The 17978-nt window shown below is 47.1% G+C and overlaps 1 protein-coding gene across 1 annotated transcript in view; it reads left to right on the top strand.

The window, feature by feature from the left end:
- The window catches only part of LOC122116939 (PDZ domain-containing protein 2-like), a 90924-nt gene extending 72988 nt beyond the window's left edge, over positions 1–17936 (top strand). The window contains exons 15-19 of the mRNA XM_042690526.1: positions 1229–1403; positions 2881–3644; positions 8336–8480; positions 15522–17691; positions 17798–17936. Of these exons, the coding sequence (XP_042546460.1) occupies positions 1229–1403; positions 2881–3644; positions 8336–8480; positions 15522–17691; positions 17798–17936 (3393 nt within the window). The remainder of the gene's footprint in view (positions 1–1228; positions 1404–2880; positions 3645–8335; positions 8481–15521; positions 17692–17797) is intronic.
- The last annotated feature ends 42 nt before the right edge of the window (positions 17937–17978 follow it).

The raw sequence follows: 17978 nt of genomic DNA on the forward strand, positions 1-17978 counted from the left end.
TATCCCCTGCATACAATAAAAGGAAAAAATAAGAAATGAAAATATTTGTCCAGAAAAGAACACAAAATACTGGGGCTGGAAAGGTGGCTCAATAGTAGAGTGATTGCCTTGCATGCATGAGGCCCTGGGTTCGATTCCTCAGTACCACATAAGCAGAAAAAGCCAGAAACAGTGCTATGGCTCAAGTGGTAGAGCACTAGCCTTGAGCTTTAGAGCTGAGAGACAGCGTCCAGGCCCAGAGTTCAAGACCCATGACCAACAACAAAAAAAAAGAAAAGAAAAAGAAGGAAGGAAGGAAGGAAGGATGGAAGAAAGGAAGGAAGGAAGAGAAAAAGAAAATAAACAGAATAGAGCTGAACTGCAGTAGCTTTTTAAACTTGTTCTGTAATCAAGCCAGCCTGAGTATTTTTGGACTCTTCAACTTTAAGGAAACGGAAACACTGTATCAGGGCACAGGATTCAAACTTTTTGTCAGTCATGGGGCTTGAACTCAGGGCCTGGAGTTCCTTTTGCTTAAAGCTAGTGCTCTACCACATTGAGTCACAGCACCACTTTAGGTTTTCTGGTGGTTGATTGGAAATAAGAGTCTCATGGCCTTTTCTGCACGGGCTGGCTTTGGATCTGAAACTCTTGAGTAACTAGGATTATCGGTGTGGGCCAACAGCACTGGGCCAAACTTCCAATTTTTAATTTATAATCCCCCATCTAGCTAGTCCGTTTGGCTTGGAATTTTATTCTAGGATTCTGTGGCTTTCTAAATATTGCCTAAAATGTAGCCACTTTTTTTTTTTGTCAGTCGTGGGGCTTGAACTCTGGGCCTGGGCGCTGTCCCTCAGTTTTTCAGCTCAAGGCTAGTGCTCTACCACTTGAGCCACAGTGCCACTTCTGGTTTCCTGGTGGTTAATTGAAGATGAGAGTCTCACAGACTTTCCTGCCTGGGCTGGCTTTGAACCTCGATCTCAGCCTCCTCCTGAGTAGCTAGGATGACAGGTGTGAGCCGCTAGCACCCGGCTTTGTGGCCACCTTTTCTAAAAGCAATCTCTAAAAACAGTGTCTGGCAGCAAGTCACCTTTGTGTTCACTAATTATCAATCTTATTACTGATCTTATTTGATCTTTGTATGCATTAATTATTGGAGATAGGCACTTACCAACACTGTAAAGCTAGGAAATCTGCCTTTCAAGCATCTTTCCCAGAAAATGGAGACTTCTTACTTCTTTCCCAGCAGGACTCCCTCATCTCTGAATCTGACCTCTCCCAGTACTTCACCCAAGATGTACAAGGTCACTTGACGGATTTCCTGGTTGCTGGCTCTGAGGATGAGGACCACTCTGGAAGCGGCAGCACAGCAGAGGACACCGGCCTGCCTGGTGGCCACCGAGGGTCCTGGGCTCCACCCTGCAGTAAGCAATGCTGGCTCTCACCATCGCACTGTGGGCCATGAGTAGCACAGGGCCACTTTGCCTGGTTTAGTAAAGTGATGAGACCACACACTGGGTTAAGTCCAGATCATCAGCCCACCCTGTCTAAAAGGCAGAGTTTACCACTGGTATCAGATGCAGCTGCTCTTGCTGACATGCCACTGGCTCAGGCCGTGAGCAGGCTGGGCAAACCTTCTGTCCTCAGGTAGTAAGGTGGCTAACTCTAGTCTGCTTTAGATGCCATTTGTCATATGCAGTCTTGAATCAGGCTGGGGTGGCGTTCTGTGGGTTTCTAACATGTGTGAGGCCCTGGATTCAATCCCTAGTCCTGGAAAACAAAAATTGAAGTGGGCATCCTGAGTCTCATACTTCATGAAATCCCAGCCAAATTCCAGGATCAAAACTGAATTCTTAGAAGCCAATGAGTGAGTCATTTTCACACCTGTAATCTTAGTTCCTTGGGAGGTGAGCTCTGAGGATCACGGTTTGAAGCCAGCCCAAGCAAGAGAATCTGTGAGACTCTTCTCTAATTAATGACCCAAAAAGCCAGAAATGGAACTGTGGCTCAAGTAGTAGAGTGCTAGAGACAGTGACCAGGCCCTGAGTTCAAGCCCCAGGGTAGGCACAAAAGGGAGGAGGAGTGGGAGAGGGAGAGAGAAACAAAGAGAAAGTGATTAGCAAAAGGTTGGTATTTAATCTCCTTGTCAGTCTTTTGCTATTGGTAGTGGTGGTCATGGTACACTCAGGGCCTGGGCACTGTTCCTGAGTTCTTTTGCTCAAGGCTAGTACTTTGCTACTCCTGAGTAGCTAGAATTACAGGCATGAGCCACCCATGCCCAGCTCTTGACAGTCTTCTAAAGATGAGATGATAATGTGACGTGAACTATAGCGACTTCCTGAACATCTGCTGGGTTAGGTTCCTTTGGATTTCCACTGTCTGAACAAGAAAATGCCCTGGTTTTAGAAGAGGCAGACAATGACTCTTTGGAATTGCCAGGCACGCTCTGTTCTCTGGGACACAGGTTTCAAGGTGTGAGCATGCGTACTTCACACTTGGGAAGTAGGCAACTCAGACGTGGCTGGCCCCTGCCCAGGAGCTGAGGGCCTGTTACTCATCACCGCAAAAGAAAAGAAGGGCTAGGTATGTGGGACATTGTCTTGGTCCCACCCATCTTGAGAGGAATTCCCAGTCGCAGTACTTAGGTTGGATACCAGCAATATAGGAGATATGCTACAGAGGAAATAAAATAATCCTTTCTGTGATAGGCTGGCTGTTGACTCTGTATAGCCTTCCCGAAGCTCTATCACTTAAGTATATCTTCCAGCGGCTGGAGGTTGCGTGTCTAGTGTTTGTGACTATGGAAACGCCGGTGTCGTGATGGAGTTATAGGACCAGGCCAAATGTGGGGGGGAAGGGGGAACTCATTTTATGTGACTTTTCTCTCTCCATCCCCTTCAGCTCCCAAGGAGCCAGGAAAAGCCAGAGCCAACAGCCTTGTCGCTCTTGGAAGCCAGCGAGCCTCTGGGCTGTTCCACAAGCAGGTGACCGTTGCCAGGCAAGCCAGTCTCCCTGGCAGCCCACAGGGCCTGAGAAACCCCCTCCTCCGCCAGCGACGGGTACGCTGCTATGATGCCAACGATGCCAGCGATGAGGAAGAGTTCGATGGGGACGCAGACTGCATCTCCCTCCCGGGAGCCCTCCCGGGTCCCGGCAGGCCCCTGGTAGAGGATGACACTGGCCATGTCATAGAGATCCCTTCCAAAGTCACGGATGTCACCAAGCAAGAAGAGCCCCCTCGGAAGGCGCAGGTCAGCAAGGCCTGCTCCGTGCCGCTGCTTGGCAGTGCGCTGGACGCAGAAGAACGTGGCGCAGAGGGAAGGATGGAAGCTTCTGCCCAGGCCGCCAGTCTGCTGGGCTCCACAGGGGCCTCCAGGAGTGATCCTGGTGGTGCCGGAAAAAAGGAACTGTCAGGATCAAGGAGTTCGCCCAAACTGGAATACAAAGTCTATACAGCAAGCCCAGAGAACCCCACATCCCCCCAGTCCAAGAATGAAAACCTGGCGTCTAAGCACAAACCTGTGGCCAGGATCAGTCCACACTGCAAGAGGCCTGAGGCCGAGCCCAGGCCCAGCTGCTCAGACCCGGGCAGGGCCAGTAGGACATGTGGTCAGGATTTGAAAGCACAGAGCATCACCAGTCTTCAGCCAGGTGGAATGGAGAAGGTAACTAACTAGCTTTCCAACAGCAGGGAATCCTGGTGAATGGCCCTGGTCTGTTGTAATGCACAGGGTAATCTGCGTAAGAGAACAGTGATTGGAGGATTATCTTCACATGGTCATTTAATGGCAAGCTGTTAGTCATAAGATTGTGTAACCTTGCCAGGCACTGGTGGTTCACACCTGTAATCCTAGCTACTTGGGAGGCTGAGATCTGAGGATCATGGTTCAAAGCCAGCCTGGGCAGGAAAGTCCATGAGACTCTTACCTCTACTAAACCACCAGAAAACCAGAAGTGGGGCTGTGGCTCAAGTGGTAGGGCACTAGCCTTGAGCTGAAAAGCTGAGGGACAGCGCCTAGGCCCAGAGTTCAAGCCCCATTACCAACAAAAAAAAAAAAAAAAAGATTGTGCAGCCAAAAGATAGAATGGCTCAAGCCAGACGCTGGTGGCTCACGCCTGTAATCCTAACTACTCAGGAAGCTGAGATCTGAGGATCACAGTTCAAAGTCTGCCCAGGCAGAAAGGTCCCCACGAGACTCTTATCTCCAATTAACCAAAAACTGGAAGTGGCACTCTGGTTCAAGTAGTAGACAGCTAGTCTTGAGCACAAAGAGGCTCAGGGACAGCACCCAGACCCTGAGTTCAAGCCCCACAACTGACTTTTAAAAAAAAAAAAAAAGGATGGCTCTCTTACCCGTGCACAGGGCCTGTGGTGATGTGGGAGGGGAAAGCCTCAGGCCACTCATTCCTTGGCATGAGTGCAGTGATGCTTTGGACAGGTTACTGAGCTCTCCTGAGGCTCGGGTCTCTGTGCTGAGAGATGGGGATGGTGCTGACCGACTCCTCAGCTCAGAGTGGGAGCGATAATCCATATGAATAGTGATTCTCTCCACTTACAAGGTTATTAAATGATCCTTTTTCAAAATTTCTATGGTGATGATGTGTAATGATAGCTGCTGGGACCCTTAAACGTCGCATGTGCAAGCCGAGCGCTGGTGGCTCATGCCTGGAATCTTGGCTGTTTAGGAGGCCGAGATTAGAGGATTGCAGTGTGGAGCTAGCCTGAGCAGAGAAGTCTGTGAGACTCTTATCTCTAATTAACCATCACAAAGCTAGAAGTGGAGCTTTGGCTCAAGTGGTAAAGTGCTAGCCTTGAGCAAAAATGCTCAGAGACAGCATCTAGGCCCTAAGTTTAAGTCTCAGGACCAGCACATTTTTTTAAAGTAGCACATGTAGCTGGGTGTGATAGTGCATACCTCAAATCTCAGCTCTCAGGAGAATGAAGAAGGAAAACCAAGGGAAACCTGGGCTATATAATAATAACCAATCTCAAAAAAAAAAGAATAAATACAAACCAAAATTCAAATAAAACTATCCCATGAAATAAGGGTGATTTCAGTCAAGTTTATAAATTATACTATGTGATAGTAAACTTCACCATGAGTTGGCTGTAAGTATGCTAGAATTATCTAATTTCAAGGTAATTTTTAGCAAGGAGAGAGAAGCACAATTAGTATTATTTACTTCCTCTTCAACATAAATTTCCAAATAACTCTTGAGATGCCATATAGGTCATATTTATGAAGATGTGTGTTTAAATCACTATTATAAACATGTATAAATAGATCCCCAAAATGATATTCAATCACTAAACTCAGACTGGTATTTTTCTTTTGCATTTTTTTAAAATTTTTGTGCTCTTACTGGGGCATGAACTCAGGGCCTCGGTGCGATCCCTTAGCTTTTCAACTCAAAGCTGGCATTCTATCAGTTGAGCCGCACCTCCACTTCCAATTTTTTTGGTGATGAATTGGAAATAAGAATCCCTAAAAATAGCATTTCCTGCCTAGGCTAGTTTCAAACATCTGTCCCTAGATCTCAGACTCTTTTGAGTAGCTAGGATGTACACATGAGCCACTAGTGCCCAGCCACAAATCTTTTTAATCTTGTTGTTTTTAAATTTGGTGCCAGTATTGAGACTAGAACTCAGGACTCTTTTTGTTAATGGCTGTGCTTTGCTACTTGAGCTACACTACTACTCTGTCTGTTTTGCTACTTAGAGTCTTACAGACTTTTCTTTCTGGGATGGCTTTGAACCATGATTCTCAGATCTTAGCCTCCTGAGTAGCTAGGATTGCAGCTATGTTCTACTGGTACCTAGCAATCTTCTTTTTTTTTCCCCCCTTTTTAAAAATAGAAATGCTCATCTTTTTTTCTTCCTCAAAAGTAGTGTTTTACCTCCACCATTACATATTTTATAGCACAAAGTTCAGCCAAAGGGTACATTCCTTCTTTAAAGACAACAGTAGGATTTTTGTTTATAAATATTATAAGTAACAGTTTTTTTTTCAGGTGTAGTATCACACACCTGTAATGCCAGCACTCAAGAGGCTGAAGCAGGAGGATTGTGAGTTCCAGGGCAGTCTAGGCTACATAGCAAGCCCTGTCTCCAAACAAACAATACTCCATGAAAATAAGAGATTTTGTCATTTTGAATTTATATTCCCAATAAGAACTTTTTTTTTTTTTTTTTGGGTCCGGTCATGGGGCCTGAACTCTGGGCCTGGGCGCTGTCCCTCAGCTCTTCAACTCAAGGTTAGCACTCTACCACTTGAGCCACAGCACCACTTCCGGCTTTTTTCTTATGTGGTGCTAAGGAATCGAACCCAGGGCCTCGAGCATGCAAGGCAAGTGCTCTACCACTGAGCCACCTTCCCAGCTCCCAATAAGAACTTTTGACCAGCATTTAAAACGTTCATATGAGTCAGGCACCAGTGGCTAATGCCTGTAATGCTAGCAACTCAGAAGGCTGAGATCTAAGGAACGTGTTTCAAAGCCAACCTGGGCATGAAAGTCCATAAGACTCTTATCTCCAATTACGCACCATAAGTAAATTAAATAAATAAATAAGCAAACTGGACACGGGGCTGTGGCCAAGTGGTAGAGTAATAGCCTTGGGCAAACAAGCTGAAGGACATTACTAAGACCTGAGTTTAGATCTCAGAACTGGCACACATGCACACGCATGCACACACACACACACACACCCCCCACACACAAACTTTTATATGAAATAATTGATTTTTCTTGTAAAAATTTTAGTTTAAAATTTTGGTTTAATTTTTATGTGAAATAGAAACTAGAATGCATTGATGTAAAATCCTCAGACAGTGGAAGACAAAAAATATCTAATCTTAGTAAATGAGGTTTTCTCTATTACCCTTATTTAGTATTTTAGGTGGTGTTTAATAGCTTTATTAAGATGGAATTCATATAAACTTACCCATTCAGAGTTGTACAATTCAGCACTACATGAACAGTACAGGGCCATCACCATGTGGCTACAGTGTTCAAATTCCTTCTCTGTTTTTGTTTTATCTTATAAATATATTACATTTATGTTTCACCAGTAAATAGAAAATGAATGAAATAAAGCTTATTGAGGTTTCCCTGATCAAGTAACTGACACTTTACCATGCCACTTCCTGTGAGAGAGCTTAGCTGAGAGCATAGCTTTCACCTCTGTCCTCTGCTGCCACCTGTAGGCCACTGGAGGGATGGCTCAGTACTCAATGGATAATTTTTTTTTAATTAATTTTAAGTAGTTGTACAAAGAAGTTCCCACTCTACAAAACAGTATATGAGTACAAAATGTCTGACAACATTGTCACCCATCAATAGATAAATTTCAAATAAACTGATTTCACATAAAGACACATATACCCTCAATCAGTCCTGGGCTTGAACTCAGGGCCTGGGGGCATTGTCCCTGAGGGTTTTTTTGTTGAAGGCTAGTGCTCTAACACTTGAGCCACAGCTGCACTTCCAGATTTTTTGGTAGTTAATTGGCCATCAGAATCTCATGGACTTTCCTGCCCAGCTTGGCTTTGAATCACCATCCACAGATCTCCGCCTCCTGAGAAGCTAGGATTACAGGCATGAGCCACTAGTGCCTGGCTGATTTAACTTTTTAGGAAGGTTAGAAATCTTCTGATGCATTAGGTAGAACAAAGTAAGAAAAAGCAAGCCACTGACATAAGGCCCAAAGAAAATCTTGACACCTTCAATGTCAGTTTCATTTATCTCAACTTGCCCTCTCCTTCATTACCAAAGTAAGGAACTGATCGTATAGCCTTTGAGATCTGTGTGAAATATTGTAACAATAGTACCTTTCATCTCTATAGCCTTTCATATGCTGTTTTTATACCTACTCTATCATCCTTTATTTAAAATTATATTCATAAGCCAAGTGCTGATAGCTCATGCCTGTAATCCTAGTTCTCAGGGAGGGTGAGATCTGAGGATGGAGATTCAAAGCAATTAGGGGCTAAAATGTTCATGAGATCTTATCTCCAATTAACCAGCAAAGGTGGAAGTTAAACTATGGCTCAGGTGCTCACTAGAGTACCAGCCTTGAGCCAAAGACCAAGTCAGAATATGGAGCCCTGAATTCAAGCCCCAGTGCCACCAAAAAATATAAAAATAAGATAAAATTATATGCATGATACTGGGCAGACCTCACCATCCACATTTTAAAGTTAAGAGAAGGGGACTTGGGAAGACTGAAAAGACTATGGTTTTCAGATCCACATCTGCTGGCTCCTAGTCTAAGGAGCATTCAGCTTTTCCCAAGCCAGCTGTCCTGTGTATGCCTTATGATGCTATTCACAGTCCCTGCTCCTCCTCCTTGTGCCAGGGACCTCTAGGAAAGCTGACTCTTGGGGATGGGCGTGTCTCCACCAGCTGTGGACCAGCCAGTTCTCCATCCCACCAGGACCCTGGACACCTCACAGAGAACCTGCCAGGAACTGCAACAGAGGGGGAGCAACACCATGCAGCTAGTAAGATGTTGTTATTGTTGTTGTTGTTGTTACTGTTAATTTTGGATACAGAAGCAGACCCTAATCTAAGTATTACACGTAGATAATGTAACCCTGAGTACCATTTACCCATTCAGTAACACAGATGAGACAGGAGAAGTAGAACTTCCCAAGCCAGGCCCTGGAGGCTTGTACCTATTATCCCACCTGTGCAGGAGGCTGAGACTAGGAGGACTGAAGCCAGCCATAGCAGAAAAGTCCATGAAATTCCATCTCCAATTGACCCAGCAAAAAGCCTGGTTGGGAGTGTTGCTTAAGTGGTAGACCACCAGCCACAAGTAAGCTGGGCAAAAGCACAAAGTCCTGGGTTCAAGTCCCAATACCAAGATAAAAAGGAAAAAATAGTATTTCTCACTTCCAAATCTCAACTGTCAGCTAATATGCAATCAATTGCATTAAGAAATAGTAACAAGCTGGGCACCGGTGGCTCACGTCTGTAATCCTAGCTCCTCAGGAAGCGGAGATCTGAGGATCACAGTTCAAAGCCAGCCTGGGCAGGAAAGTCCATGAGACTTTTATCTCCAATAAAAACCACTAGAAAACCGGAAGTGATGCTGTGGCTCAAGTGGTAGAGCACTCACCTTGAGCTGAAGAGCGCAGGGACAGCACCCAGGCCCCAGAGGTCAAGCCCCACGACCCGACCAACAAAAAAAAAAAAAGAAAAGAAATAGCAACAAAAACCTCCAGGAGGATAAATGCCCAGGAGTAGAATTGCTAAATTATTACCTTTTAGTTTCTTTAAGGAACCTCCACACTACTTTCCAGAGTTATTAAACAAGTTTACATTCCCACCTACAGTGTACTGGGGTACCCTTTTACTGCATCCCTGCCAGCATCTAGTATCATTTGTTTTCTTGATAATGGCCTTTCTGGAATGAGCCGGAATCTCAGTATTGTTTTGTTTTGTACTTCCTTTATGGTCATGAATTTTTAGTATTTCTTATGTGTCTGTTGTCTATTTTTATTTCTTCTGAGAAGTCTTTAGGTTATTAGCTCATTTATTAATTGGATTATTGGTTCTTTGAGGGTTTAGTTTTTTAAGCTGTCTGTATATTCTGAATCTTGGGCCATTGTCTGATGTATAGCTGGCAAAAATCTTCTCCCATTCTGTAGTCTGTCTTCTTGGTTTGCTGGCTATGTCCTTTGCTTTACAGAAAGTTTTGGGTTTGATGCAGTCCCATCTATCATCTTTGACTTGCTATGCTTCTGGATGTTATGCAGTTCCTGCCTGTGTCAAGAAATCCTAATGTTCATCCAATTCATTCCTGTAATAGTGTCATGGCTTCAGGACTTACCTATAGGTCTTTGATCCATTTTGAATTGATGCTGGTACAGATGATATATTAGGATCTAGTTTCATTTTTCTGCATGTGGATATCCAGTTTCCCAGTACCATTTGTTGGAGAGGCTGTATAGTATAGCCACAGCACAGCCATGCTTATTGCAGCACTGTTTACCACAGCCACAGTGTGGAGTCAGCCCAGATGCCCCTCAGTGGGCAAATGGATTATGAAAATGTAACACACACACACAATGGATTTTTTTTTTTTTTTTTTTTTGCCAGTCATAGGGCTTGAACTCGGGGCCTGGCTACTATCCCTGAGCTTCTTTTGCTAGCTATCTACCACATGAGACACAGCACCACTTCCAGCTTTTTCTGTTTATATGGTACTGAGGACTCAAACCCAGGGCTTCATACATGCTAGGAAAGCACTCCACCATGAAGCCCTACACAATGGAATCTGTTAGGAAGAATGATATTGTACCATATGCAAAAAAAAAAAAAAAATGAGGAAGTTGTGCTGTGGCTTAAATGGTAGAGCGCTAGCCTTGAGCTGAAAAGCTGAGGGGCAGTGACCAGGCCCAGAGTTCAGGCCCCCCCCCCCCAAAAAAAGGAAGGACTTAAAAAAATTACATTAAGTGAAATAAGTCAGGCCCCAAATGATAGATTGCATCTTTTCTCTCATTTGTGGAAGCTAGAATTTATTCATAAACATGAATAAATATGTTGGGTGGTATGCAAGTGTATATAAATATATTAACTGAAATATGGTAGATTCAAAGGAGAATTCAAACAGTGTCATTTCTTAGAGAGACTAAGTTCAACAACATAAACACCAGGAAATGGGTACTTGAAAAGGGTAGGGTGGGCCAGGCGCTGGTGGCTCACGCCTGTAATCCTAGCTACTCAGGAGGCTGAGATCTGAGGATCGTGGTTCAAAGCCAGCCCGGGCAGGAGAGACCGTGAGACTCATATCTCCAATAAACCACCAAGAAAAACGGAAGTGGTGTTGTAGCTCAAGTGGTAGAGCGCTCGCCTTGAGCTGAAGAGCTGAGGTACAGCACCCAGGCCCAGAGTTCAAGCCCCACGACCGACCAAAAAAAAAAAAAAAAGGGTGGGGTGGGGTCAAGGGGAAGAGAAAAAAGAGAATGCAGTCCAGAATTCAATATATATCCTACAACATGAAAAAAGTGAGGGAAGGAATAGGTCTGGAGGGATGAGTGAGAATATTGAAAGAGGTGACATTGATCAAGACTTGTGTTTTGTTGAATGGCAGCACCTTTGTAAAGATGATAATTTTTTTTAACCTCCAGAAGGAAAAGTAAAAGGTTAATATTAGAAAACTTTAACTCTTAATAAGAGATAAAGAGACATAATGACAGCAGGAATTCTGTCCATATTGAGATTTTTTGTCAAAATGAATTAGTGAGCCGAGCAAAATGGTATGTACCTGTAATCCCAGATACCGAGGCAGAGGCAGGTCACAACTGAGGCTAGCCCAGGCCAAAGATAGCGGGACCCAATCACAACAACAAAATACAGGCTAAAGGCTTGGTAACATGGCTTTAAGTGGTAGCATGCTTTCTTGGCATCTGAGAGGCCCTGGTTTCAATCTCCAGTTACTACAAAAAGATCTGAATGAAGTCACTTGTCACCTTGTTAACAGAGATTGAAAATCTGTATTATTTGAAATGTGTACTTAGGCAAGGAACTCTTCTCTCAGTAGCTGGCCATCACCGTGACTGCTGAGAGGTGGGCGGTCTCCTACAACTGTTGGCAGGTTCTCCCATATTGCAGGCCCTCTTTCTGATTGGTCAGCAAACTGTGGAGGTAGAAAGAAATGAGGAAGGCACCCTTATTAGGGGTGTCCTAGGAATTACTTGGAAACCCAGGGGATCATCACCATGTTCTCATGGCTACTTCCAGAAAAAATAGTCCCCTGGTGTGTTTTGTGATCCATGGCTCTTTGTTCCTCCATCAGCAATGATGTGATTACCATGGTTTCTGCCCATCTTTCAGAGTCATGTTTACTCACTGGCTGACATTAGCAGGTGATTCTCATTAGCAAAGTGACTTCATTGCAAAGTGGTTGAATTAAAAGGAAGATATGAAAGTCACACAGAAGCAGCTATCAGTGTCATATCTCAAAGAATCCCTTTCAGGCCAGTGTCTTTAAGCATTTTAAGAGTCTGTTTGTTTTTTGGTAATACTAGGGATCACACTAAGGGTCTTCTGCCTGATAGGCAGGTGCTCCATTGCTCTTACTTTGAAATCAGGTCTCGCTGTTTTTGCCTAGGCAGGCCCGGATCATGATCCTGCTAATTCCTAACATAGATCCGATCTCTGCCTCCTCAGTAGCTAGGATTACAGGCATAAACCACTGTATTTGGCTTTTTTTTTTTTTTTTTTTTTTTGCCAGTCTTGAGGCTTGAACTCAGGGCCTGGACACTACCTCTGAGTTTCATTTGCTCAAGGCTAGCACTCTACCACTTGAGCCACAGCACCACTTCCAGTTTTTTCTGTTTATATGGTACTGAGGAATCAAACCCAGGACTTCATGCATGCTAGGCAAGCACTCTATACTAGGCCACATTCCCAGCCCTTGACCTTCCTTTTTAAATTTTGAAAACACTGTGTATATAGCATGTCTTGAGGTGCCAGGGGTACCATCTATAGGCTGCGTGGATTCAGATCTGAGTTCTAAACTTTGACCACGGCAGTAACCGGGCAACTCACTCAAGTCCTAGACTGCCCATCTCACGGGGACCTCATGAGTCAGAAGTCAATGAGGTTGAGCACCAGTGGCTCAAGCCTGTAATCCTAGCTACACAGGAGGCTGACTCCTGAAGATCATGTTTTGAACCCAGCCTGAACAGACAAATCCAAGAGACTCTCCAGTTAACCAGCATAATGACAGAAGTGTAGGTATATGTAGCTCAAGTGGTGAAGTACAGCCTTGAGGTAAAAATGCAGCGTTGAGCAGAAAAAGTTAAGCAATAGCCCCAGGCTTTGAGTTCAAGGCCCAGTACTAGTACCAAAAAAGGAACAAGGATGAACCTGCTGTTTCACACAGAGTGTACGGCCCCCCAGCCGGGTGCAGATGTCTGACTTCTCCAGAGGTTGTCCAAGGGGTGCAGGACCCTTGTTTGCCAACAATATTTTAAACAGTCCTGTAATGAAAAACACACATGCTTAGAATGAAAGCTCAGAAGCCATTGGCTCACACCTATAATCCTGCCTACTCAGGAGGCTGAGACCTGAGGATCGGGGTTCAAAGCCAAAAGTCTATGAGACTGTCCCCAGCTTAAGAGCAGAAGAGCTAGACTTGAGGCATGACTCCAATGGTAGAGCACCAAGCATGAACAAAAAACCTCTATCAAGAGCATGAAGCCTTGAGTTCAAGCCTTGGTTTCAGCGCTACTACTACTAAGAATAATAACATTATTATTATATATAATTCGTAATATATTTTTGTTATATATTATGTATGTATAAGACAATATGCATATAATATATCCTAGATATAGTATATAATATATGAGACAGAAGAGACGATTGAAAACAGGTTTTGGTTTCAGACCCCCTCGCTGCACACATTCAAGCAGGTAAGTCTTGTTAGGAGTCTGACTCGCTGCAAAGCATGTACCATCCAAGAGTTCATTTGAAGGAGGTGAAGTTACATGAGACAGCCTTGGCATCACCTTTCAGCAAGCGCTTGGCTTGGAAGCTCACAGCAGGGTCCCCGCACAGCCCTGACACGCAGTGGGGTGGGCAAGGGGCCCCAGGGCTACAGGCAGCGCCCGTACCAGGGCGGGCAAGGGCAGTACTGTAGTTGGCCGGGGGCCCACTTTCTCTCTTTGTCTCTTTCCCTGGGCAAGCAGAAGCAGGACAGGGGACTCAGGAAAGGCAGAGCAAAGGAGACCATCAACCTGGATTGAGCAGATACTTGCCAGGCCCAGCCCTATCTATCGCCTTGCACTCTGGGCACATGAGCCACCAAGTTCCCTTTTGCTTAGAGCATGGGCTGAGGAAGCAGCTTCCTGGGGTGACTCCTGGCTCCACCCCTTCCCAATGGTGACCTGGGGCATCTCTCCCCCATCCCTCGCCCTCCCCACACAGAGATCTCAACAGCTTGGTGCCCGATGCAGGGAGGAAAAGGAAGTGCAGAAAACTCTCAGCATGGTCCTGACCTTGCATTACTAGAAAGCCTCTCAGCATGGGGCTAAGTCCTAACAGTTCTTAAATATGGACAGAGAACTCCAGAAGGAAAAGGTGCAGGACATTACGATGCCATTACGTGAGAGAGAAGGGATGGACGTGACGTTTGGGGTAGGACTCATGTCAAAACAAGAGCACGCCATCCTGGCCACACTCGATGCTCTGCTCTTAGACCCTAAGGACATGGCTGACCTGGTGTTGGTTTTTTTGCCTTCTGCCCTCTTAGGAGGTGCTGGGTGCCAGGGGTAGGCCCAGGAGCCTGAGGGCTTTCTGAAGACAACAGAGGGCCTATTCCATGGGCCACTCTATCTCCCACTGTCCCCTGATCTTACCACTTCTGAGCTTTCAGCGCCTCTGATTTCATTCTTGTGGTCTTCCTCATCGTTTTTCTCTTCTCTGACACAAACCGTCCCCCCAAGAGTCCCATTCAGCCCCCACCGCCCCATCTCGCTCATGGCTCGCTGGAAAATCCCAGCCTCCCATCTCTCCCACTCCCCCAGCCTAGTAGAAACACAGCTAAAGCTCCATGCACCCATGGATGCCGCCTGCATATCTCTCCGGCTTGGCCTCATCTCCTTAGCTGCAAAGGAAACCCCTTAGTGGATATGGTTGTGCATGCCTGTAATCCCAGCACTCAGGAAGATGGGAGTTGCGGGCAAGCGTGGGATACATAGTGAGACGTTATCTCAAAAAGGAATTAATCTGTTAAGTTTGAAGCAAAAACTGTTTTACACTATAGTGAATCACTCAACATTGTAGAGCCTGAGGCTAAACCCCTCATGGGAGCCCCCCAGATGCTGGATAAGAGATCTGAGAGAGCTCTCCCTTGTCACAGCAAAGTGAGGAATCAGAACCACAGTCTCCTCTTCCTGCAGTTTCTGCCCTTAGAGAGCAGACCATGTAAAGAAACCTAAGAAGTGAAAGACTTCTTTTAAAAACTGTACTTCACTGAAAACTGAACAGGCTTCAACAGCCAGCTTTACTTTAGCTAGTTAAAGCAGGGTAGTATTGGTTAGAAATGAGTCTACATGAAGTCTACATGAAGGCTGTCCTTTCTGGAAAAAAAAAACTAGTGTGTGTGTGTGTGTGTGTGTGTGTGTGTGTGTGTGTGTGTGTGTGTGTGTCTGTGTGTGTGTGTGTGTGTGTGTGTGTGTATTCACTCCATTTCAGAGGCTTGAACTGAGAGCCTGAACGCTGTCCCTGCACTTTTGTGCTCAAGGCTAGAGCTCTACCACTTGAGCCACAGCTCCACTTCCTGCGTGTGTGTGTGTGTGTGTGTGTGTGTGTGTGTGTGTGTGTTTAATTGGAGATAAGAGTCTCACAGGCTTCCTTGTCCAGATTGGCTTCAAACTGTGATCCTCAGATCTTAGCCTTCTGAATAGCTAGGATTACAGACATGAGACACGGCACCCAACAAGATGATACATTTTTTAAAACTTGAGGGCTTGTGTTTCTCAAATTGTCCCCTTCATCTGCCTTGCCTTTTGTTACTCTCTGTTCAGGACAGGACAGCAAACCGGACCTCCTCGCTTCCCCTGGGAGAAAGGGGACCACACATCCTGACGGCAGCGAGACCTCCACAGGGCCTGGGCCCGGCCCCCGGCCCCTGAGCCCCAGCCAGCCCGCACCTCCCAGGATAGTGGAGCCCAAGTTCCAGGCCGGATCTGCAGCGAGTCTCACCCTCGAGGGCACCATGGCCCAGGAGAAGAAGGCACCAGATTCCCCTGACTTGGGCAGGACTTGGGCAAGACCTGGAGCCAGCTCACCCCACACCACTGAGGGGGAGGCCACCATGCCCAGGGGTGCAGGCCAGCGTACGGAGGAGGTCACTCCAGCCAGTGTCATCCAGCCCCAGGACCCCCTCCCATCCCAGGAGAGGAGTCAAGGAACTCCAGGGAGCCATAGCAAGGCCCAGGAAAAGCCAGGAGTCCGTGTCGCTAGAAGCCCCCAGGAGATCACCGTGCTAGAGGACACGGGCGCTGTGTCTGCAAGGACACCACAGGCCAGCACTTCCCCGACAGCCTCCACAGACAGGACCAGAGATGTGTGTGGCAGCGTATCCTGGCACTGCTGCCCGTCTGGGTGCGGAGACAGCACTGTGACAGACATCGACAGCTTCATCGAGGAGTCAGAGCGTGCTTGGGCAGGGGTCTGCCGGGGTCTGGAGGGCGGTTCTCAGGCCCAGCGGGCAGCAGGAGACGGAGGGGGCAGTTCCCATGAGGCCCCGGCAGTGGCCAGGGACCTCACACCCCTTCCCAGGCAGGCCTGTGCTGTGGACGCAGCCCCAACCGCACAGTGGACCCCCCAGCCTTCCATCTTGGACTCCATTCATCCTGACAAACATTTTGCTGTGAACAAAACCTCTCTGAGCAACTACTCGAGGAATCTGAGCAGTTTTCAGGAAGACAGTGCCCCCCTGTCAGGCACGGGGAGCAACACAGAGCGGTCACTCTCCATGTACGGCGGTGCGGAGGACTCCTCCTCCGACCCCGAGTCTCTTGCAGAAGAAGCCCCTCAAACCGCCGCCAGAAACAGCTGCCCGCCACCCCGTCCACCCGGCTCTCCTCACAAGGAAGATACTACAGAGTCAGAGGAAGAGCACATCGAAATCTGTTCCACCAGTGGTTGCCCCAACACACCCAGGGGGATAAACCCAACCCAGCCTCGCGGCCAGGCTCTGCCCTGCCCAGCACTAGCCAAGGTTTTGCCATTGAAACACAGCGCTCTGAGTGAATCTGTGGAGAAGCCCTGCGAGACAGCCTGCTTCCTGCTACGAGGTTCACACCCTTGCATCCCAAACATGCCCCAGACATTCTCAGTCGTCCATCAGAGCTCTCTGGAGCATGAAACTCACACCGGCACGTGTGGTTCACAGCACCACAGGCCACTGTACACAGGAGAAGCAGAGGCCACTACTAGTGTTGGCTCTGCTGGGGTGCACAGCCAGACTTTGGGCATCACCAGATTTCATCATCCCCCGCCAGTCAGCCTCAGCAACCCCGACATGGTAAACGGTTTAGGACAGGACCCACTGGAAGATGATACCCCAAAGAAACAAGAAACAAATGCCAATACAAGTGACCCCCTGTGCGCCTTCCGTGGGCAGGTCACTAAGAATGCAGGGTCCACTGTGGCCAACCTCCACCTCTCAGAAAGCCAGGACCTGGGAGACTTGCTACAGAAACCCAAAACCATCTCCAGGAGGCCTATCATGGCCTGGTTTAAAGAAATCAATAAAAATAACCAACTGCAGAGCAAAACTGAGAAGGAACACACCACAGTGTCAGCCAGAAGTCCTGACTCCAAAATTCAGATACTGAATTCAAGCCACAAAAAGGGGGTGGCCATCCCCAACAGCCCCCCTCTGCTGAAAATGAATCTAGAAAATAAAGACACCTCTAAAAAGAGCTCTGTGGAAACACCCGTCAGCAACGGTCAGAAACCCAAGTGTGGCCCTAAGCTGAAGAGACTGAGCAGCAAAAGCAAAAGCAAAGTTGGCTCCGAGGTCCCGGCTACAAATTCTGCAAAGGTCAGTGGGACAGACCACAGGAAATCCCTGACGTCACCCCAGGCCTCCCACAAAATGCTCTCTAAGGTGGTATCCCACCAGTACCACGCAGCTGACCGTGAGGAACCTGACAGCAGCTCCGGGGACAGCCCTACGTCCCCCCAGTGCGTACCAGATTGCAGGCCACTCGTAGCAGTCTGTGGGTCACTGAAGGCCTCCTTGTCAGATACCAGCATCAGGACGTCCACGTCACCCCTGACCTCCCCCAAGTCCCTGCCTGCACACGGCTCATGCAGTAGATTCCACGTGGCTGTCCACGCGGAATCTGACCGAGGCTACCCACCGACTCCCAGGTCCCCTAGGTGTGGACCGGAGGGCCGAGCTCGCCAGGCTGACGCAGGGCCCATGAGTCCCACGGCATCCAGGCACAGTGTGACGCATGAGCAGCGCA

This window comes from Dipodomys spectabilis, unplaced genomic scaffold (genome assembly GCF_019054845.1).
Source record: "Dipodomys spectabilis isolate Male_0828 unplaced genomic scaffold, ASM1905484v1 ptg000138l, whole genome shotgun sequence".
Taxonomy (NCBI): Eukaryota; Metazoa; Chordata; class Mammalia; order Rodentia; family Heteromyidae; genus Dipodomys; species Dipodomys spectabilis.